Consider the following 25,230-nt stretch of genomic DNA (forward strand, 5'->3'; position numbering starts at 1 on the left):
TTCAAAAACATATGCAATGTGGACCTCCCACGTCCATAAAGAGGGGGAGGAGTTGTGAGTGTCCTTTCATATCTCTTCATCAGGGTCCTGCTTGATCTTTATAATTTTGTTATATTTACTTTTGATTTTTTGTTATGTTGTTCTTTCCATTTACATTGTTGTAGTTACTGTGTATATTGTTTTCTTGGTTCTGCTTACTTTATGTCATTTCATATACATCTTTCTTTCCATGCTTCTCTGTATTCGTCATATACATCTTACATCACAGTAATATTCAATTTTTTTCATTTACCACACTTTGTCAAGTATTACCCGTTTGATGGGCATTTACTTTGTTTCCAGTTCTTAGATATCACTACAAGTGCTGTTATAAATATTTTTATGCATACAACAAGGACTTTCATCTTAACAATGGCTTCCTTGGGGTATAAACCTAGTAATGGAATCTCTGATTCAAAGGGTATATACATTTTAGTCACTTTACTTGCATAATTCCCAATTGCTTTGCAAAATTTTACATTTTATAGCTCCACCAACAATGACTTAATGTGCCTATCCCTCCACAATCCCTCTAACATTGACTATTGCCATATTTTATAATTTTTACCAATTTGTTGGGTATGAGATGAACCCTCAGGGTTGTTTTGATTTGCATTTTTCTTATCATTAGTAATGTGGTGAATTCTTTCATGTGGTTGTGAATATTTTGCAATTTGTTTGAGGAATGGATATTATTAGTCATATATATACACACACATATATAGAGAGAGAGAGAGACTACTGAATCCTTATCAGAGAAATATTTTTTCCCCATTTGACCACTCCCATTCATTATCCAAGGTGCATTGATTTTGTCTCTGTAGAAGCTTTTTGTAATTGCCTCTATCTGTTGTTTGGTTAAGAATACATCTCCTCTAAATGGTCAAAGGACATGAACAGGCAGTTTTCAGAGGAAGAAACTAAAGCTATCTATAGTCATATGAAAAAATGTTCTAAATCACTATTGATTACAGAAATGCAAATCAAAACAACTCTGAGGTACCACATCACACCTATCAGATTGGCTAACATGACAAAACAGGACAATGATAAATGTTGGAGAAGATATGGGAAAATAGGAATACTAATACATTGTTGGTGGAGTTATGAAATGATCCAACCATTCTTGAGAGCAATTTGGAACTATGCCCAAAGGGCTATAAAATTGCGCATACCCTAGCACTTCTAGGTTTGTATCCCAAAGAGATCATAAAAATGGGAAAAGATTTATAGCAGCTCTTTTTGTGGTGGTCAAGAATTGGAAATTGAGGAGATGCCCATCAATTGGAGAATGGCTGAATAAGTTGTGGTATATGAATGTAATGGAATACCATTGTGCTATAAGAAATGATGAACAGGCAGACTTCAGAAAAACTTGGAAAGACTTACACGAACTGGTGCAGAATGAAATGAGCAGTACCAGGAGAACATTGTACACAGTAACAGCCACATAATGGCATGACTGACTTTGATAGACTTGGCTCTTCACAGCAATGCAAGAATCTAAGACAACTCCAAAAGACTCAGGATAGAAAATGCTGTCCATACCCAGAGAAAGAAATATGGAGTCTAAATGCAGATGGAAGCATACTATTTGCTCTCCTTTTCCTTTGTTGTTTGTTTTATTGCTTCATTCTCGTGGTTCCTCCCATTAATTCTAATTGTTCTTTACATCATGACTAAAGGGAAAATATGCTTAACATGAATGTATATGTAGAGTCTATATCAGATTGTCCGCCATCTTGAGAGGAGGGAGTGGCAGGGGGAGAAAATTTAAAACTCAAAAGCTTATGGAAGTGAATGTTGAAAACTAAAAATAAATAAATTAATTAATTAATTGGTTAATTAATTAAATTAATAAAAGAATACATCTCCTCCTCATGGCTGCGAGAAATATATAATCCATTCCTCTTCTAATTTTTAAAATATTTCTTTAATAATAATGTTGCATATTTATTTAGAATGTACTATAGAATATGTTATAAGACTATATACGCCTAATTTCTGTGAGACTACTTTCCAGATTTTCCAGTAGTTTTTATCAAATAAAGAATTTTTCCATGGGTAATTTATGTTTCCCACTTTATTGAACTTTATTGAATTTTATTGAACACTGAGATATTGGCTTCCATTATTTCTGATTATCCTTTGTCTGATCTGTTCTATTGGTATACTTATTTTTTAGTCAATACTAGATGGCTTTGCTGACTGCTATTTTATAATATAGTTTGAGATCTAGAGGTACTATTCCATTTTCATCCCTGCATACACTTTCATCATTTCCCTTGAAATTCTAGATCTTTTGTTTCTCTAAGTGAATTTTGTTGTGATTTTTTCAAATTCTATAAAGTATCCCCTTGGTGATTTGATTGGTATAGCATTAAAAATATAAATTAATTTTGGTAGCATTGTCATTGTTATTATATTGGCATGACTTAGCCATGAGCACTGAATATTCCTCTAGCTGTTCAAATTATTCTTTATTTCATTAAACACTTTGTAATTGAATCTATACAAGTCTTTTGTGTGTTTTGGGAGGTTGCTCCCCAGTTATTTTGTAGTTATTTGGAATAAAATTACCCTTTCTTTTTATTGCTTCTTGTGTTTTATTATTATATAGTAATACTGTTGATTTTTAAGGATTTATTTTGTGGCCTACAACTTTGGTGAAGTTATTTATTTATGTATTTGTTTGTTTATTTATTTATTTATTTTTGTGAGGCGATTGGGGTTAAGTGATTTGTGCAGAGTCACACAGCTAGTAAGTGTCAAGTGTCTGGTCTGAAGCCAAATTTGAACTCAGGTCCTCCTGACTTCAGGCCCAGTGCTCTATCCACTGTGCCACCTAGCTGCCTCTGCTAAAGTTATTTATCATCTCAATGAGTAACTTTACTAATTCTCTGGGATTTTCCAAGTAAACCATCATTTCATCAGCAAATAGTGATAGTCTTATCCACTGGAATGTAGGTGTTGCTTTCTGACAATCTTTTTTTGTTGTTGTTGTTGCTACTTTGTATTAGTGTATTTTGAATATTTGTGTATTTTGCTATTGAAAATGATCAAATATAGAAAGCAGTTTATCTGTATCCAGTCACATATTATAATTACTAACATGCACTATGTGCTTTGTACTATTTAATAAATTCATTAATTCATGCAAAAATTAGTCATTTAAGCCTGGTATGGATAATTACAGTAGTGACTTCTCTTCCTGTCCTGCCTATAATACTTTTAATTCTTAAGATCTTTGTAAGGGATATTTTTTCCCTTTTTGTCTTACATTCGACCTGAAGGGAGAAGCCTTTTAAGTTTTGAGATACTGTGGTGAATACCTTTTGTCCTTTTCTTCACCTCCTATAAGGTAGCCCTGTTAGCCTAATTTAGCACTGTTCCTTGTGTCATTAAAAACATTACTTAATAGAGCCAGAAAGACTAATTGAATTACAGAATATTATCATTTTTTCAGCAGCAGCTTCTAGTAGATTATACTTTATTTCAGAAAGCACTATCATTACCCCCCTCAATTTAAATATGTAAACTATATCTCCACATACATTTGTGTATATCTGTATGTGAACCTCTCTCCATCTGTATGTACAAAAATAAGAACAAGAGTTGATTTAGATATGTCACTTTGGGAATGACTGTGTCAGTTCCAGTCAGATTAACCATCCTCTCATTTTTGGAGAGCTGGAGTAGCTCTCATTGGGGTGATTTCAAAAAGATTGTGGGCTTTAGTAGAGTGGTGATCTTTTCAGCAACTAGCAAATCTTGCTTCTAGTAGGTGATTAACAATAATAATAATAATAATAACAGTAGCTGGCATTTACATGGTGCTTTGAGGTTTACAAAGTATTTTATTTATGTAAACTCATTTGATCCTCACAATATCTCTCTGAGGTAGGTACTATTATTAACACCATTTTTTTAGATGAGAAGAGATACAGAGATACAGAGAGGTTAAGCTGAGGGTGATACAACTAGTGTCTGAAATAGGATTTGAACTCAGACTTTCCTGATTCTAAATCCTGATATCTATCCACTATGCCACCTAGCTGCCCTGAATAAATAGATGCTTTTAATTGACTTGAATATGGCAGCATTCCTCAACCTAAAATGAAGAGAAATGACTAGATGCTTTCTTGAAAATATTGACATATTTTTGCATTCCTTTAATGGACACTGATTCTACTTTACAGTAGATTGTTATGTCTTAATCACAGATGTTTTGGTTTGTTATAAATAGCTATGAAACATACTGCAAATATTTAATCTTCATTTTGCAGATGGAAGAACTGAGGCTTAAAAGTGAAATGACTTGGCCAGGGGAACACAGCTATTAAGTGGCAGAGCCAGAGCACCAATCCAGGTTCTCTGTCTTTTTCTAGCACATGTTGTCCCTAAGGTCAGATTTAAATTCATTTGTAGGCCATTGGAATTAAAAAAAAAAAACAAACCAGTTCATTAAAGATCCTTTAAAAACTCCCTTGCCAGTTTTGTTAGGGAGATTTAAACCTATTTCTAAGTGACTCTGATTATTACTAATGTTATTTTTTCTAATGTTGTTTCCAGTAAGAGCTAGAAGTAATATAAGTTTGTTAAATAAACCATGGTTTTCATTTGAGTATTACTTAAAATTTAAAGTGAGACTTTAATATTTGATCTGCTGTTTCCATTGTTGGCAGGTTTAGCAAACAGTGACTCTACTGAAAAAAAAAATTTACACCGAAACCAAGGGAAGAGTCTGGTTGAAAGTGACAGGAAAAAAAAACAAGCACATTAATCCCGAGTACGTTGTTTTCCAGGTATCTAAGCAAGCCAAAGAGTTTCTGGAGTATGTGTATGAGGAGCCGTTGATTGACATCCAACAGGAAAATCCCATGTTGTACAGACATGTTGAACCACTGGCAACTGTTGTCCGTCTAAGGCAGCAACTGAAATCTCTCCGAGCCTATTTGTTCAGCTGCCGCGCTGCTGTAGCTGAGGATCTTCGAAGAAGGTAAGCCCTGTGTCAAGCATCTCTCTAATCCATTTTCTTCCCCTTCTCTGAGGGGACGAGACGCAATCATTTCTAAGATTTCTACCAAAGTTTTGATTCTTTGAACTCTCTCTCCAGCCATCATCCTCCCAACCCCTCCAAATTAATCTTAGACTTTCACCACTGGGTTCTTTTTATCTGATTGAGCTAAAGCAATGAAAGATTGGGAAATAAGGAACTTCTTAATACATTAGCTACGTACCTAAGAGCTAAATATTGTGGGCAGTACACAAACAGGAAAGTGGACTTGAAATTTACTTTCTTAAAAATCACGAGGGAGATTTTTTTATTAAACATAAATATAGTATTTTATGTTTTGCCAAATTATAATTTCCATTTATCTTTCAGGTTAAAAACAATAAATTGCTTTGGAAACAAATTATTGAAATCATTTCCTAAGAAGAAAACAAACCCATAAGAAAATTCAGTGATAAAACCAAGATGGCAGAGTTGGGGTTATAACTTGTAACCTGAGAATTTCCTGTCCCTAGAATGTCCTGTATAATGATAATTATACCATTGAAATAGGTTGCTTTTCCATATGTACTTGGCTATATAGAGTTATCAGAAATAACTCTCAGACATCAAAGCATAACTTCAGATATAAAGAGTATAGAGCATTGCATGCAATGGAGTCTGGCCTTACAGGGAACATATCATCTATGTCTCTATTTTTAGATATGCTTCCTACAAGCAAACTTTAATAACATTAGTTACCTTTTTGGTGTAATGTTTTGCTTTGGTTAGAATCTGCCAAATCAGGGCATGCATTTAGAATTAAAATAGGAGGACCTTTCCTCAAACAGGATGACTAAGACGTCTTAAATTATTCCAGAAGTTTAGTGGCTTACCACCATGTTCTAGACCTTGCTGCCAGACCACCAGGAAGGGTAAGCTTGGAAAGAATACTCTTCTTTAGCTGGGAGAATAAAGGTATGAAGGTATCAGCCTTCTTTCTTACTCTTCATTTATTTCCTGGAGACTCATAAGGTCTGTCTAGACAAACCACTGAAAAATAGGAGAAGCAGCCGGCAGCCCACTTGCCTATTCACATTTGTGGAGAAGCATTTGGTTTGGGGTCGGCCACTAAGCTATGCCTCCATTTTGTCCCCAGATGTATTGGTGTCACAAGAACTATAACAAATTCTCAAAAGTTCCATCTCTAGAAATCCCATCCCATACAGTACCACCCAAGGACCTGGCATCAGAGAAATGTGCCTAGCCTGCTAGGCAGAACTGGTTTAACTCTAGTCACATAAATGTGTATATGGTGCCATAAGGTGGCTAGAACACGAGATTTTCCTTTAGGAGGTTGTCAGGTATGGAATCCTACAGAGCACTGCAGGGAAAAAAAAGTTAATGGATGCCCACAATTCACTGTGTAGCAACCTTCTATCATTGAATATTCCCATTGTTTATACTGGCTGGTTATTGGTGCTGCTTGGGGTTACCTTTTCTCTTTGTACAAAGCTGAAAAAAAGAGCCTCATTGCCAAGAAATACTCACGAACCATAGTAGATCCTCCTTAAGCCTTCTTGGTCCTACTAAATGGCTTTGAAATAAAAATCTTATGATAAGGATGCTTGAGATGCTCTCTGAGGCATCCAGACTTCCAGAAACCATCTGAAGTATAACAGCAACCTCTCTATTTTCACAAAAGTAACTCTATATTTAGAGAACAGTTGCCTCTCAGTATATCTAAAATTCCTTATTGCCAAAAGCTATCTCATGTGAATCTCTCATTTTAACATAAAAACTAACTCTTACGCTTTTGAGATTGGCCAGCAGCACCCTTTGAGAAGAGATAAGCTGATTCCAAATGAACGTGCAGTTTAAGCTCCCCTTCCTTACATCACAGAAGGAGTCTCTATAATTAGATGAATCACTTCAAAACTGTTGCACATGTTACTGATTCCTTATTAGAAATTTAAAATGGTTGAGGAGACTAGCGGTTGGAGGATAGAGAGTAGGGAGGCTGAAAGACGAGAGGAAATTCAGTTCTTATCTAATTGTAAAAGGCATTCTCTTTCTGCCTTGTCTCTACCTTCGTATATGAGTGGCTATTAATCACATGCAAGTGAGCCCAGCACAGTGAAGAACTGTCAGCACTATATAAACAGAATAAAACAAACTGTTAATATTGCTGTCAGGAGAAAACCAAAAACAGCTTGATAAATTGTGTTGGCACTTCACTGCTCAGAGAACTGCATTGGTCACCTTCCTTATTAGGGAACCAGCAGACTGCTTTGTACCTTTAATTACTATTATAATATTCATCATTGTTGTTGTTGTTATTGTTCAATTGATGCCTTATCCTTGCACCCAAATGTCAACTTTGAAATGACAATTAATATAAAAGTAGTTGGAGTCTCACATGAAACCTAAAATGTTTACAATACTGACAACTCACTGTTTCTGAGGTGTTCCAGATGGCTACACAGCTAAATTAGTTCAGGACCTGGTTGGCTGTTTAGAGCAAGAATTATTTATAATGGCTGCCACATGGAGGTGCAAGAAAAACCCTGTTGTAAACTTTGGCATCCATTAGAAAAGTCAAGATTTATCCAGACTCTAAGCTTTGGAGACTCCTTTGAGTGAAACCCCCAGAATAACTAGCAGTAGCAAGAACCACCAATTTCCAAGTAGACAATCAGTAGTGTACACTGAGCTGCTGTCAGCATCATCAGATGAAGCATGACCAGTGAGATGAGTATGTTTGGTGATAACTAGGAATAGAGGGTTGGGGAAGGGTAGTTTGAAGAGAAATGTTCAGTGGTCTCAGCATACTGGTTTTCTGAGTCTGACTTAATTTTCTTTCTTCCCGGGAGATGGCCAGTCATAAATGTGTGTCCCTCAGAAACAACGGGAAAAAACTATCTATTTTTGGGAGTAAGAAAAGACTTAAAATCCGATCTTTGCACTGGACCTTGCCCTGTCTTTCTTGACTCTTTGCGCTCTCCCTCTCCAGTGATTACAGTCTCACTATTAATATGCTCAGGTTTTCCCATGCTAAGAAAAGGTCTTTCCTTAAATTTCCTCTTCTTACTTTGTAAAGATATGTTGTAGATGGGGTTCTTGGTGTGAACTAGATGACTTCTGAGATCCCTTGCAACGTTGACAATCTATAAATTCTCAAAAGAATGTTTTACTTTGTCTGACTCCTCTTCCCCCACCCCGCCACCACCTCCCCCTTCATTGCTTAATTCCTCCTAACCTTGCCTTTAATTCTTCCATTTTACTGAAATTGTTCCTTCCGAGATCACCAGTAACTTCCTAATTCTAAAATACAATAATCACATTTTCATGTTCTTCATTCCCCTTGATTTCTCTGCAGCCTTTAACACAGTTAACTGCCCTTTCCTTCTTGAAGCTCTCCTTCCTTGCCCTTCAATGCCACTATATTGTCTCAGTTTTCTTAAGGATTTTCTTCTCTCTTTCCACCTCCTCTTCTAGCCTTCTAAATATGGTGATACTCAAGGGTTAATTTCTTCTGGGTGGCAGACAAGTTGGCTTAGTGGATAGAACACAGCACTTAGCATCAGGAAGATCTGAGTTCAAATCTAGTTTTAGATACTCACTAGCTATCCAGACCTGTACAAGTCACTTAACCTCTCTAAGCCTCAGTTTCCTCATCTATAAAATAGAGATAATAATAGCACCTATATCCCAGGGTTGTTGTAAGGATAAAATTAGGATATTTGTAAAATGCTTTTTGTAAACTTTAAAGCTAGTTGTTATTATTAACTAGCTAATAAAGTATTATTATGATCTATATAATCTTATGCTTCATTATTATATATTACATTTTATAAATATTATTAATAACTAGCTAATAAGTACTAGCTGTTATTATTATTCTTATTCTTATTATTATTATACAACCTGTTCCCTCTCAGATATTTCATACATGTTAATGGCATCAGCTGTCTCTTCTATATGAACAATTTCAAAATCTAGATTCTTAGCCCTGAGCTCTCACCTAAATTCAGTTCCACATCTCCAGGTGTCCGGTGGACATTTTCTCATAGATATGCTACCTTAAGCCAAATTACTGAAGAAAGTTATGGAATGTACTTCCCTGGAAACCTTTATGAAGAGAATTGCCTTGGATGATTTAAATGCAGAGCAAACGCAGAGTAAATGAGACTAAAATATCAAAATCTATAGGGTAAATTTCAAAACTTTTACTACCCCTGATGGAACTCCTAAGCCATCTACTACTGCCCTCCCAATGGCCTCTCTCCCATTTGTCAGTCTCAGTAGTTTGCAGTTTATCAGCAGGAAGGGGAATGATGATGGTGATACACCCTTGACAGAAATAGGGAACTCTGGATATTCTGCTTGTTTTGTAGCAAACATAAAGGTTTCAGTTTTAAATGTTTGAGTTTGATGTGATAATAACAACATATTATATACACATATCTATGTAACTTTAGATATTTTAAAATAATATTTTATTTTTCCCCAATTACACATAAAAACAATTTTTAACATTTTTTTTTTTAAGTTTTGAGTTCCAAATTCTATTCCTCCCTATCTCCTCTCTCCATTCCCTGATACAGTAAGCAATCTGATATAGATTGTACATGTGGAATTGTGTAAAACATTTCCATATTAGTCATTTTGTGCAAGAAAACTCAAACAAAAAAGAAAAAAAAGAAAGTGAAAAATATTATACTTCCATTGGTATTCAGACTCCATCAGTTCCTTCTCTGGAAGTGGATAGCATTTTTCATCATGAGTCCTTTGGGATTGTCTTAGATAGTTGTATTGCTGAGACTAGCTATATCATTCATAGTTGTAACCTTTAATATTCACAAAGCACTTTTACATCACATTTGAGCCCCACAGCAGCCTTTTAAAGTAGATACTATGTGTATCATTATTATTGTTTCCATTTTGTAGAAGAGGAATGTGCTTGATACTATGGATTCACAATTATTTATTTTTATATATTTTGTTCTGATACAACAGATAGCCGAATTTTGTGAGGGATATCTTGCAGCTAAAATCCATGAAATGTTGGTTAATAACAACCAGTTGGTCTTTAGTAAGAAAAATCTGACTAATATTAAATCTTTGAAGAATAAGCAAAATTATACTATATTTACTGTTATCATAAAATTAGCATTTTAGAATACAGTTGTAGAAACTGTGTGGACCCAATAATTATTGGTACTTCAGGTGTTATTCTAAGCTCCATAAACTATAAAATCTCAAATCTTAGGACTGGAAGAGACCCTGTGAATCATCTAATCCAGTGGTTCTCAAATTTTTTAGTCTCAGGACCCCTTTACACTCTTAAAAATTAATGAGGACCATCCCTCAAAAAGGTTTTCTTTATACACACACACACACACACACACACACACACACACACATGCACACATATACATACACACACAAATTGCTATTTACCATATTAGAAATTAAAACATGTTGGTATTATAATGAAAACAGTTTTGATTTTGGGGACCTTCTGAAAGGGTCTTAGGCAATGTGTTTTGAGAACTGCTGAAATCTATTTCCCTGATTTTTTGTAGATGTGAAAACTGAAACCTAGATACATTGAATGACTTTGTGAACTTAGGTTCTCTGACTCCAAATTCAGTATTTATTAAACTATATCATATCATGCTGTCTCTTGTCACCAAACCCTCACTTTGCCATTGTAAGGATTGCCATTGGCCAGACTGCTACTGCTCATGTAAAATTAATTAGCTACTACTGACATTAGCTGGCCTGCAGCTAAGTGGCATAGTGGATAGAGTGCTAGGCCTGGAGGCAGGAAGACTCATGTTCCTGAGTTCAGATCTGGCCTGAAACACTTATAGCTGTGTGACGCTGGCAAGTCCCTTAACCCTCTTTGTCTCAGTTTCCACATCTGTAAAATGAGCTGGAGAAGGAAATGCGAACTACTCCAGTATCTTTGCCAAGAAAACCCCAAATGGGGTCACAAAGAGTCAGACATGACTGAACAACAGCTGGCATTTGGACTTCAGTTATAACAGATATACTCTGCAGTCACCAGAGAACCCAGAAACTATTAGAAATCAGGTTTACTCTGGAAAATAGTATGACAGAAACCAGGCATAGACCAACATCTTATACCATATACCAAAATAAAGTCAAAATGAGCACATGATTTAGATATAAAGACTGATACTATAATCAAACTGGGAGAGCAAGGAATAGTTTACCTGTCAGATTTATGGAGGATTTGTGGAGAACAGAAGCATTTATGACCAACAAGAGACAGAACATTATGAAATGCAAAATGGATAATTTTTATTACATTACATTGAAAAGTTTTTGCACAAACAAAGCCAATGCAACCAAGATTCGAAAGGAAGCAGAAAGATGGGAAACAATTTTTACAGCCAGTGTCTCTAATAAAGGCCTCATTTCTAAAATATATAGAGAACTAAGTCAAATTTATAAGAATACAAGTCATTCTCCAGTTGATAAATGGTTAAAGGACATGAACAGACAGTTTTCAGAGGAAGAAACTAAAGCTATCTATAGTCATATGAAAAAATGTTCTAAATCACTATTGATTACAGAAATGCAGATCAAAACAACTCTGAGGCACCACATCACACCTATCAAATTGGCTAACATGACAAAACAGGAAAATGATAAATGTTGGAGAAGATGTGGGAAAATTGGAACACTAATGCATTATTGATGGAGTTGTGAACTAATCCAACCATTCTTGAGAGCAATTTGGAACTATGCCCAAAGGGCTATAAAATTGTACATACCCTTTGACCCAGCAATACCACTTCTAGGATCATATTCCAAAGGGATGATAAAAATGGGGAAAGGACCCACATATGCAAAAAGATTTATAGCAGCTCTGTCTGTGGTGGCCAAGAATAGGAAATTGAGGGGATGCCCATCAACTGGGGAATGACTGAACAAGTTATGTTTTATGAATATAATGGAATACTATTGTGTTATGAGAAATGATGAACAGGCAGACTTCAGAAAAACCTAGAAAGACTTGTATGGAATGGTGCTGAGTGAAGTAAACAGAACCAGGAGAACGTTGTACACAGTAACGGCCACACTGTGTGATGACTAACTTTCATAGACTTGGCTCTTCTCAGCAATGCAGGGATCTAAGAAATCTCCAAAAGACTCATAATGGAAAATGCTATCTACATCCAGAGAAAGAACTAAGGAGTCTGAATGCAGATTGAAGCGTACTATTTGCTCTTTTTTTTTCTTTCTCATGGTTTTTCCCAATGGTTCTAATTCTTCTTTACAACATGACTAATGTGAAAATATATTTAATAGGAATGTATATGTAGAGCCCATGTCAGATTGCATACCGTCTTGAGGAGGGAAGATGTGAGAGAGGGGGAGAAAATGTAAAACTCAAAAGCTCATGGAAGGGAATGTTGAAAACTAAAAATTAATTTAAAAAAGGAAATCAGATTCATTTATATTCTTTGATATTTTTAACAAGCAACAATGTTCCTCACAATCTGTTTCCAGATTTCCTTTTCCCATTATCCCCCTCAGATATTTTCCTAAATAGCAGTTTTTGAACCATTTTATCTACTCAAACTTCTTACAATATAGCTTTTTCCCCCTCCTTTCCTCCTCAAATCTAAATCAAATAGATGATCTGTGTCACTGCTTAGTTAATACACTGAACCACATTATACTAATTACTACAAGAAACAGTGCTTCCCTTCTCCACTGTCACCCACAACCAGGAGATAAGGACTGCCCTTTAAGGAAAATAGCATACAAATTCACAGATTAATGAGCTAGAAGGAAACCCTGGAAAGCAGATACTGCTTTTTATAGTGTATGTTAATGTAAAATCTGAAAAAAAGGGAAACGTATTAAATAATGACAGGATGAAAACAATATTTTAAAAAATTATACCTTTGCTTATGTCATTTTTTCTTTGCCACGAAAAGCAGCCGAAGCAGAGAAGTAGGGATATAGTGGATAAAAAGAGCTGGCCTTAAAGCCAGGAAGACCTGGGTTCCAGTCCTACGAATGATGCATACTAGATATGTGAACCTAAGCAAGTCCCTTAAACCATTCAGTGTTCAAGGCCAAAAGTGTCGAACTCCTGGCTTGCCAACATAAGCTGCAGTCACAACTCCAAAGCATGGCTCTAACCAGATTAAAATTAGAAAAAACTTAATTAAGAAATGTTTAACAAAAATAAATAAAAATACAACATAACATGGATAATGTTAATTTGTGTTTTCTAAGTCAGTATGTGGTTTTCTAAGTCTAAGTCAGCACACCACAAGGATATGCTTTTTCTTTGAACTTGACACAGTTGTTAGGTAAGTCTCTAAGTTGAAGAGAAGGTGCCTAACTACATCGGAAGAGGCAATTTGCTTATTAGTGAGTTCTCCATGCTAATGAGATCACAAATCTAAAGCCTATCTTTTATTCCCTTTTAAAGAAAAGTTGGAGTGCTTTTTAAACAGGAAAACCTTTTGGAAAATTTGAGCCAAAAACTATACAAAAGAAAAGAAATTTGTCTTTTTTTTTAAAATCACAACAAAGAATAATAGAGACCTAGGTTATTTGCAAACTATTTCCACTGTCCAGCCTGCATGTTGTTGTGAAGAGACTTAACAACAATTTCCAAATTCACGTGTTAGAGAATCCTTTATTGTACTCTCTGTATCTACCTCTTGGACCAGATATAACATCTCATGCAATTTGTTCACTTTTTCTAATGATAAGATTAGCAAAATAAGATATTGAAAGAAATGATACAGCCTTGTTTCTTCCATTTCATAAAGGTTGCTGTAGAAATACCCCTCTTTGATTGAAAATTGTTTTTCCATTAGCTGAGAGGATGACTAGAAGTCTTAGTTCTTTCCACATCTAGCCTAATGTAACTATTTCAAGAAGACCTTGCAGCAAACATCAAGCACACCAAATTATACCTGCTGAGGAAGCACCTCATGGTGCTATTTGCTTATTTGAGCGGCTGCCTGTGGCCTCCAGGGGAAAGAGAGTGTCACGCTCTAGCCCAATAAATACGACCTAAGTGTGTGGAGCACACTTAGGAAGCTCAGTACAACATGAAGAAATGGTTTTCCATTTTAAATCACTGTTCACTCACTTCTGCTCATTCTTTTCTTTTGGCTTCTTTCCTTTTAGAGCCAGAATCTTCAAATTTGTATGTATGTGTATGTTTTGTATATTTTTTATTGAAATTTGCTCAATGGATCTGAGATATTTTGATTACAAATTTTTTTAAAGCTGATTTTTTTAATACCATTTATTTTTACTAATCAAACCTATAGAGGCAAGGGCATACCCTGGAGGAGCTGTGGCATGACCCTAAGAAGTATGTAATTAACCAGTCAGAGGGTGGGAAGTCAGGTTTATAGAATCACAGATTTAGAATAGGAAGGCACCTTTGAGGCTGTCAAATTCAGCTCCCTCATTTTACTGACACAGAAATTGGTTAAGTGACTTTCTCTGGGTCACACAGCTAGTAGTAAGAGTCTAGGGCAGGATTTGAACTCAGGTATTCCTGACTCCAAGTTGAGCACTCTATCCACTTTACCATCTAGCAGCCTCACTAGGCTGTATCTCACTGAGATAGCCATTTGTGGGTCTTGGTTCCAACGCAACTATCCTTACCCTTATGTCCCAACATTCTCCCATTTAGTCTCCTCTCTCTGCTGTGTAAGCTTCCTCCCTCCCTTCTTCTGAGCCAGCCATTGCCCTCAGGGCCCTCGAAAACCCACCACAGCTATATAAGTGCCATTAGGAACACTCTGGTCTTATCCCTGCCCCTCAAGTGAACTCCTGGCTACCATGGCACCACTGTGAGGCTGGGCTCCAGGTTTGGTGGGGCAGTGACCAGTAAGAGCTCTACTTTTCCTCTTTTCATTCTGGGTGGTGAGCAGGTATAGATGAATCAAAGATATCGTCACCTTACATTTCCTTGTTAGGATCTAGGCTACCACCACCTCTTTGGTCACTCTGTTTCTCCTCATTCCAGTGTCCTCTTTGATTCCTCACTCTCTTTCAACCGTCATTCACATAACCAAGTACTTACCTCCCTGGCTCTCCCATCTGCCCCTTCTCTAGACTGACATGGGGTCACCACCCTCCTTCAGGCCCTCCTCACTTCTCAGCTGAATGATTGCAGGAGTCTCTTACTGAGTCTTCTGGCCTCAAGCCTCTCCCTACTGTAGCCCATTCTGCCATAGTGATTTGCCTAAAGTTCAGGTCAAACCATGTCACTCCCTGCTAACTCTAGGGAGTCTGGGGACTCAAATATTGTTCCATATTTATAGCATTCTTTGACACTTGCTTTTGTGCAAATTTTATAATGTGTATAATTATTATTACAGTTGTATGTGTATATAATTTCCAAATGAGTAAATATGCACATGGACAGGGTGTGCTCAAATTTTTCTCTATGATAGAGGTTCCTGATCAAAAGTTTATTGAGTACCACTCTAAGGAAACTGAGCCTTAAGGAAACAGTGGCATCATCCAATCTAAAAAAAAGACATGCCTTAAAACATGACATTTTTCTTTTTTATGAATGTCTGAGATTGGCAGAAGTTAAGTTGAAGACCTCTAAGATCACATAGATTAACTAAGTCCTGATAAATTTGACATAGTATCAATGCTGTAATATGGAATGAAGTCTTACCTTTCTAGCTAGGATTTCTGTCTTTGATTTCAGACTTAGTCATCTCCATGTTTTTGACACAAGGCACCTGCTGAATAATAAAGAGACTCAGTCTCATGTATGGCCTTTTTCTTCTACTTAATTTTTGTCTTTCCTCCCCAAATCATTACAGCAACTGGGAAATGAAGTCTTGCTTTCCTCCATAGTAGGTCATGCAGTTCTAAAGATGATGAAATGGAAATGGCATGTGAAATGGTAGTGCCAGCCTGTTTTTATGAGGCCATAGCAGTTTCCCTCATTGTCTTTAGTACCAAAGAACTCGATGGTGCCTCCTGCTAACTAGCTCAATTTTCCTAGTTTGGCAGGGGAGTTATCACTTTTCCAGCTTATTACATCTCTTCTTTGACTTGAGTGTCAAAACAGAACAGATTACTTTGCAAAGTCTCTAGTGTTAGTGCTGGTATAACTACATATAGGAGGAATAGTGCCCAAACACATCATAAATACACTTTGAGTACAGAAAGATTAATTAATATTTAGAAAGCAATCGGCAAGGCAGTACAACTTGATTAGGCACAAGTAGCACTCCCCTGCAGCAGAGATTCTGTTTACCAGAAGATAATAAATGAGACAACATTTGGATCTGTCCTCATGGGCTGGTGTCCTAGGGCTTAAAGGAAATGTGTAATCTTAGATTTTCCTTTCAGTGGAAAGACACAGCATTAACTATATATATATATATATATTTTTTTTTTAATTTGAAAGAGTTAGTGCCATAGAAGTTATTTGAAGGAGCCAGAAGAAGCAAATTGCCGGGAATCTTAAGATGATGTACATTTAGTTATGAGATTTGGGGCCCCTGACTTGTGACCTTAACCATAGTGTTTTCTAATGTTTTCTGAACCTTAAAGTCTTAGTACATGACTTAATATCTTTCCTTCTGTGAATTCAAGGGAAGGTGGTCCTGAAATTTCAGCTTAAAGGGAATTGGCATCAAGGAGCCTTTTTTGCTACTGAATTTGCTCCAAGTGAATATTCAACTTCCAGTAGTTCCCCTACAAGGCTTCCCGCAAGTGACAAGGTATTCATCCCTTGTCACTTTTTTGTGCTATGTGTTATAGGAACCTTAGATCCTAAGGGAAGCTTACGACTACCAGACCTACTTTTATAGGGTCAAGCACCTCCTTCATAGTCTTGGGATCTCTTCACAACCGGCTTCCCACCCCACGTGTACTAGAGGGCTCCAGTAAAACATTTAAAAAGTTACAATCTAAGTCTAATTATTACTCCGGTAGCCCAGTTATAAATCAGCAGGGAAGCTGTTACTGATCGCAGTTTTCTTAGCCCTGCCATCAAGTCTTTTTTTTATTCTATGCTTCCTTCGCTAATATTCTATTTAAAGTGCTATGGAGAACTTTAGAAGCAATCTTGCAAATTCAGTATGACTTGGAAGAAACAGACAGTGGCAGGACTCATAAAAGCACACTGCCGGAAGGGTCTTTGAGAAGCAATCTTATTCATACCCTCTGATTTCAGGTAACCCAAAATCATCCTAGACATATGAGAATCATGTTTCTCCTCCTTTAAATAGCAATCTCCTTTAATACTTGGTATCATAATATTCCTTAGTATACATTTTGGCATATGACACTTTTCACTGTCAGGAAATTTTTCCTCATATCTGATTTCATAAACTAAGCAATGCCTAATTACCACTGACATGCTGTTGCTTCTAGCTTCAGTAAATTAGAAGAGTTGTTTGTCATTATCTGTATAAAAGCCTTTTTTATACTTTAAAACTATTATTAAGTATCCTGACCACATTCTTTTCTCTAGGCATAATAAACCCTGGTCCTTTAACCTTTCCAGATAGATTTCTCTTCCAATCCTATAATTATCTCAATCAACTTTTATTAAATACTCACCTCAGAGAAATCATAGTGCTAGACACTGTGGAATAATTCAGAGGGAAATCATAGGCAAGATTCCTTCTCTCAGAACCTATGATTTAAAAGGAGACATGAGTTCAAAGCCAGCCTCAGATACTTTCTAGCTGCGTGACCTTGGGCAAGTCACTTCACCCTGTTTGCCTCAGTTCCTTATCTGTAAAATGAGCTGGAGAAGGAAATGGCAAACCACTCTGGTATCTTTGTCAAGAAAACCCTAAATGGGGTCAAAAGAACCGGACACACCTGAAAAATGACTGAACAACAACAAAAATAATAGAAACATAAATCATAATGAATCAGTGCTATACAAATATATTGAAGGGAACAAGACCTCTTATACTATTGACAAACAAGAAGTTATCCAACTCCTTAAACCATGAATCCTAGAATTAGACACAGGATTCAAATGATGAATGAACGAAAAAGCATTTATTAAGCTGTTTATTAAACCATGCATATAGCATTGTGCTAAGTACTGGTAACACAAATACAAAAAATGAGTTTTTTCTTTAAGTTACAGATCCCTGCAGATCATACTCATTTTAAGGTCCTAATCTCCCATAGCAGTATTATTCATCAGCGGTATACCCTCTCACCACTGAAACATGATGTCCTCTTTTCCTTTCACCTTTTTTTGATCCCTTCCTTTGCATCCTTGTTTACTTTTTTTTTTTTAACTATAGGGCTCTCATCTTCCTGAGAGATTACAGGAGTTATCTTTCGTTCACTGTTAAACTCTGACTTAATTAGGGTACATCACATATTCCCTCTCTCTTCTTCCTCTCCTCCTCCCTTTTATGAGCCTGTCATTCTGTGATTTAGGCCCACACAAAAAAAAAAAACCCGCATTGATTCACCCATAGTTGAAGTGTTGTGAAGTGTAATCCAAGATGTTTCAGGCCTTCTCCTCCACCATTCTTTACTTCCATTTGACTTTTGCTTTCACCCTTGTTCCCTCATGTACATTTAAAAAGAAATCTCTTAATAGTCTCTCTGCTGTTATTTTGCTATTGTTCTTGGTTTTCTTTGCTATTGGCTTTGTTTTCTTGTATTTCTGTTATCTAGAATGATGGAGAAGCAGATATTTCTTCCAGTCCCAATTTTCTTTGTAGGAATATTTCACATGCCTCTATTTTCATGGAATATCCATCTTTTTTTTTTTTCATTTACAATTAGGCTCAGATTTGTAGAGTAAGTCACCTTGGGCGACTTACCTTGACCTCCCTTGCTTTTCAGAGCACATTATTCAATTTCCTCCTGTGTTTTCTGGTAGATAGAATAGTCTTATGTTATTCAAATTTCTTTCCTTTCTGTTATTATTTGAAGATCTTTTCTCTTGGTCACTTGCTGAATCTGTTGTTTGTCAGTGAAATTGTTCATTTCACTATTATGTGTCTTAAGGTTTGCAGCATAAGTGCCGCTGGGAAGTGATCTGTGGATTCTTTATATTAGCTCTTTATTTTGGGGATTTTAATTCTCCACCATTGTGTTCAGATTTTTGACTTGTCATGGTCTTCTGAGATCTTTATAAGCTTTAAGTTGTCTCTAAGTAGTCTGTCTCTGACATTAAGTTTTGCTTGTGGGAAGATCATGCTTCCTTTAAATGTTATTGCTTTTTGCCTCTCTTCTTCCAGATTGTCCTTCACTTCCATGTATTTCATTCCCAGTTAGTTATCCTTTCTTTTGTTTCTTTGGGGGGACTTGCCACTGTGGGTTCAAGTTTTTCTATTTTGACAACTAATTTCTGCTGTGGAAGCCATAAATTCTGCTTTCACAATTCTTATTTCTCTTTAAATTGTTTAGTACTATCTTGATGTGGTTCCATTCTTTCGTGGGAATCCACAGTGTCATGTTCCTCATTAGGTGTTGATTCATTTTCCTTTGTCTTACAACATTTATTCATAAAAGCCTGAACTCTTTTACTTGATCTGGAGGCCATATTCCCTGTTGGTTTTTCTGCTCGAGGTCTTTGATTGAGTCTTCTTCCTCCTGAGATCTTTGGTAATTTCAGCTTTTTTACTTTATTTTCCCTTGCTGCTTAATGGACTCCCTCCCCTTTCATAGTGGTTTTTCTCTCAGGGATAGTCTTCAAAAACCATCTCGGCCTTCTCCCATGTTAAGCAATTCATTGTTCACCAGCTTCAGGCTCTGCCTCAAGTGACATCTGGTGGGGCACCACTGGCCCCAGCTGGATGCCAGGCTCTTTTCTCAAGGCCTGATGGAGTGCTGCACAGCCATACATATGTCCTGCCCTTTTTGCTCTGCTCCTTCATTTTCCGGTCAAGTTCTTTTATAGCATAGGGTACTAACACATTATCTAAGCCCACGCAAATTTCTTTTTAACATTTTTTAAAAATTTATTTATTGGGGCAGCTAGGTGGTGCAGTAGATAGAGCACCGGCTCTGGATTCAGGAGGACCTGAGTTCAAATCCTGCCTCAGACACATAACACTTACCAGCTGTGATACCCTGGGCAAATCACTTAACCCCATTGCCTAGCCCCCCCCAAAATTTTTATTTATTGATTGCTGCTTTATAATACAATTTAAGATCTGGTATGGCTAGACCACCTTCCCTAGCATTTCTTTTCATTAATTCCCTTGATATTCTGAACCTTTTGTTCTTCCAGATAAATCTTGTTATTATTTTTTCTAGCTCTGTAAAATAATTTTTTGGTAGTTTGAGTGGTATATCACTGAATAAGTAAATTAATTTAGGTAGAATTATCATTTTTATTATATTAGCTTGGCCTACCCATGAGCAACTGATGTTTTTCCAGTTATTTAGATCTGACTTTATTTGTGTGAAAAGCATTTTGTAATTGTGTTCATATAGTTTCTGGGTTTGTTTCAGCAGGTAGACTCCTAAATTAAATTTTCTTAAAATCATTTATTTATTTATTTATTTTTAGTTTTCAATATTCACTTCCATAAGCTTTTGAGTTTTAAATTTTCTCCCCTTCCCTCTCCTACCCTCCCAAGACGGTGTGCAATCTGTTATAGGCTCTACATATACATTCATATTAAACATATTTTCACATTAGGCATGTTGTAAAGAAGTATTAGAAGAACCAATGGGAGGAACCATGAGAAAGAATAAACAAAACAAAACAACAAAACAAAAAAAGAAATCAAATTGTATGCTTTGATTTGTTTGTTTTTTGGTTTTTTTTTTTGATGAGGCAATCAGGGTTAAATGACTTGCCTAGGGTCATGCAACTAGTAAGTATCATGTGTCTAAGGCCAAATTTGAACTCAAGTCCTCCTGATTCTAGGGCCGGTGCTGTATTCACTGCACCATCTAGCTGCCCCTAGTATGCTTTGATCTGTATTCAGACTCCATAGTTCTTTCTCTGGATGTGGATAGCATTTTCCATCGTAAGTCTTTTGGAGATTTCTTAGATTCTTGCATTGCTGAGAAGAACCAAGTCTATGAAAGTTAGTCATCACACAGTGTGGCTGTTACTGTATACAGTGTTCTTCTGGTTTTGCTCATTTCACTCATCATCAGTTCATGTAAGTCTTTCCAGGTTTTTCTGAACTCTTCCTGTTCATCATTTCTTATGGCACAATAGTATTCCATTACATTTATAAACCACAACTTGTTCAGCCATTCCCCAATTGATGGGCATCCCCTCAATTTCCTATTCTTGGCCACCACAAGAAGAGCTGCTATAAATCTTTTTGTATATGTGAGTCCTTTTCCCATTGTTATGATCCCTTTGGGATATGATCCTAGAAGTGGTGTTGCTGGGTCAAAGGCTATGCACCATTTTATAGCCTTTTGGGCGTAGTTCCAAATTGCTCTGAAGAATCTCAGCTCCACCAACAATGCGTTAGTGTTCCAATTTTCTCACACCTTCTCCAACATTTATCATTTTCCTGTTTTGTCACGTTAGCCTATCTGATACGTATGATGTGGTACCTCAGAGTTGTTTTGATTTGCATTTCTCTAATCAGTAATGATTTGGAGCATTTTTTCATATAACTCTATATAGCTTTAATTTCTTCAGCTGAAAACTGTCTGTTCATATCTTTTGACCATTTATCAATTGGGGAATAACTTGTATTCTTATAAATTTGACTCAATTCTCTTTATATTTTAAAAATGAGGTGTTTATCAGAGACACTGGTTGCAAAAATTGTTTTCCAGCTTTCTGCTTCCCTTCTAATCTTGGTTGCATTGGCTTTGTTTGTGCAAAAACTTTTCAATTTAATGTAATCAAAATTATCCATTTTGCATTTCATAATGTTCTCTATCTCTTGGTCATAAATTATTCCCTTCTCCATAGATATGACAGGTAAACTATTCCTTGCTCTCCTAGTTTGCTTATAGTATCAGCCTTTATATCTAAATCATGTACCCATTTTGACTTTGTTGTGGTTTAAGATGTTGGTCTATGCCTAGTTTCTGCCATACTGTTTTCTAGTTTTCCCAACAGTTTTTGTTAAATAGTGAGTTCTTATCCCAGAAACTGGAGTCTTTGGATTTATCAAACAGTAGCTTACTACAGTCATTGACTATTGTGTCTTGCATGCCTAACCTATTCCACTGATCTACCACTCTATTTCTTAGCCAGTACCAAGTAGTTTTGATGATTGCTGCTTTCTAATACAATTTAAGATCTGGTATAGCTAGGCCCATGTACATTTCTGCCGTTTGGACGGGATGTAAAGGGATCTAAAGCTGAGTTCTGTTGCGAGCTGGTCGGTTAGCTTATGCAGCCCTGCTGCTGCTGGGAGTGCAGTGCACAGTGGGGAGGGGCCGTGGCAGAGAGGTGGTTAGAGGTTCTGCTCTCTTGTTAGTTCCTTGTGTTTTACCTTCTTTGGTTTCTTGGTATCCTAGACCATGGAGATAGCTGAAATTGTTTTATTTCTTGCACATAATTCCTTTTTAGAGAGTTTGAAGAATTCATGCATATGGAAAAAAAAATCTGATTCTCCATCTCATTGGTCATGTGCCCCAGACATACTGCTTGAGTCACTTTAAAACACCCCTTTTGCTTTTTGGTTCTTTGGGATCTTGCATTCTAAGTTTCTTTTTGTAGGACATACATTCACTTCATGATCCCTTACCAAAGCTCAATGGTGTTTAAAAGTTAATTGTATTGAGTTTATTAATGTATTTTTTTTAAAAAGGAAAAAACTTAAAACGTCATGGCTCAGAAATGGGATCTACCAGGGCACTGAGAAATTTTTCCCCATCTTTTCTTCTGCTATGGTTTCCATAGTGATTATACTTACTTTAAGAGCCCTTTTTTCTCATTATGGTACATGTCCAGACAGCATATGTCTCATTTAAGAAGGAGAATTTTTGGCATCAATTCTATACCAGCTTCCTTCTCTCTAGGTGACACTGAAGATAGGAAAGGTTAAGAAAATAAAGTTGTTTTTTAAATGACACCTCATTGCTGTGAATTTATTATTGTGGGAGTGACCAAATGGGTGAGTGCAAATGCCCTCATCAGAACTTTCTGTTTTGATTTTCTTGCACGTGATCAACCAAGCTCTAAAATATTCAGTAAGCTATTCAATACCATAAAGGCTGTTCATCTTGTCTATGTCTGCACTGTTGAAGTCACATTTCTTCTTCAAATACACAACAAAGCAGTTGTGGTATCTGTTTGAGGTGAGAATGATATTAGATTTTTCTCTCCCATATCTGCATTTCAGTGTTGCTAGGCTGCTCTGGCTTTTTTTCAGTCTATCCAGTTGGCCTTCAAGCGTTGGGGTTTCCTTAGTCCCAACTTTTTTAGCTCTGTGCCAGCCTTCCACATTTTTACTGCCTGTACTATGCCAAGTTAGGTCAAACAGCTTTCTGAACATGATGTAGGGCATGTTCATTTGTCTTAAGTTGGGATGCTCTGCCCTCTTTTTTCCTTGACAGGAGAGACAGGAAAGCAAAGTTGTGGTTGACATACCACCCCCTCCAGGCAGCTTCTTTATTTTTTGTATCCATGAAAAAATTACAAATTAAAATTTAGAGACACAAGTGGTTGTTAGTAGTTTGCAGTATTTCTTTTAGGTACTGTCCAATACTCTGACAATTTACCTACTGGGGAATGGCTTTATATAGTGTAGTTTAGTTAGTTGTCTGTATATCTTGAATACCAGACCTTTATCTAGGAAATCAGAAAGAAATTTTTTTTCCTATCTGATTGCTTCCTTTCTTATCCTTGATGCATCAATTTTATTTGTGCAGAAAGATTTTTTTTTCAGTTTCCATTTTTTCCATTTTATCCATTTTATTTTTTATAATTTTGTCTATTCCTTGTTTGGTTGAGAATATATCTCCTATCAGTAGCTATGAAAAATATATGATCATCAGATAATATATTATCTTCTCATTTTTTATGGTGTGGTCTTCAATATTAAGGTCATATATCCATTTTGAATTTATTGTGAAATATGGTTTAAGAAGTTGTTTTAAATTAGTGTCTGCCGTATTGCTTTCTGGTTTTCCCCAGCAGTTTTTGTCAAAAAGAAAGTTCTTTCCTAAGTAATTTATTTGTTTTTCAGTTTATTAAACACAAAGTCATTGAGTTCTATTGTTTCAGATTCTCCCTTGTCTAGTCATTTCCACTTATCTACCTTTGTATTTGTTTAACCAATACCAAATGGTTTGTGTGACTGCTGCTTTATTATGTACTTTGAATTCTGGAAGTGCTATGTCCCCTTCATCCCTACATTTTTCATTATTTCCCATGATATTATAGATCTTTTGTTTTTTCCAACTGAATTTTATTATTATTTTATTGAGTCCTGTAAAGTATCACATTCATAGTATGACTGGTATAGCATTAAAATGGTAAATTGACTTTGGTAATACTGTCATTTTTATTATATTGGCACAGCACTATCATGAGTACTGATATTCCTTTAGCTTTTAAGGTGTCCTTTTTCTTTAAAGGAACACTTTATTATTGGATATATACAAATATTTTTGTGTCCTTCAGTAGGTAAGTGTTTTATACATTTTGTAGTTATTTGGAATAATATTTGCCTTTCTATTATTGCCTTTTGGATTTTATTATTATATAAAACTACAATTTGTTTTTGAGGATTTATTTTGTAGCCTACACTTTGTTCAAGCTAGTGATTGTCATGTACCAGAGAAACAGGACAACTCATTAATGAAAAGTTTAGCCACATTCCACTATTATTATCAATATCTCTAGACAGAAACACTAGTTTTGTGCGCTTTAGAGAGTCCCAAGGAAAATTAAGTTTTGTGACCCACCCTAGCAATGACTCATACTGTTTTTCTTGTTTTCAGAATTTTCCCCAGAGAATACCTCCTTCAACAGATCCATCTGTACTCTCTTGCAGACCTACAGCAGGTAGGGGGCTCTTTCCTTTCTATCATCTCCGTCAAAAAGTCTCCCCTTTGCTAATTATGCAAGTTTTTATTGTGTCTCATCAAATTCTATGGATTTTTATTTGAGCAAAAAATAAAATTTTTAGTGTAAAATAAAAAACAAAGACCTGCAGGGTATGAAAATGTTACACCATTTGATACTTACTCAATCCCCTATTTTTAATATTTGAAAAGTTGAAAAA

The 25,230-nt window shown here is 36.1% G+C and overlaps 1 protein-coding gene across 2 annotated transcripts in view; it reads left to right on the top strand.

Annotated features, from left to right (window-relative positions):
• PLEKHM3 (pleckstrin homology domain containing M3) overlaps positions 1-25,230 on the top strand; it is a 210,109-nt gene that overhangs the window by 97,685 nt on the left and 87,194 nt on the right. For both annotated transcript variants that reach the window (XM_027873652.1, XM_027873653.1), the window contains exons 5-6: positions 4,845-5,038; positions 24,947-25,010. In XM_027873652.1, the coding sequence (XP_027729453.1) occupies positions 4,845-5,038; positions 24,947-25,010 (258 nt within the window). The remainder of the gene's footprint in view (positions 1-4,844; positions 5,039-24,946; positions 25,011-25,230) is intronic.

Source organism: Vombatus ursinus, unplaced genomic scaffold (genome assembly GCF_900497805.2).
Source record: "Vombatus ursinus unplaced genomic scaffold, bare-nosed wombat genome assembly UNPS02014802.1, whole genome shotgun sequence".
Classification (NCBI taxonomy): domain Eukaryota; kingdom Metazoa; phylum Chordata; class Mammalia; order Diprotodontia; family Vombatidae; genus Vombatus; species Vombatus ursinus.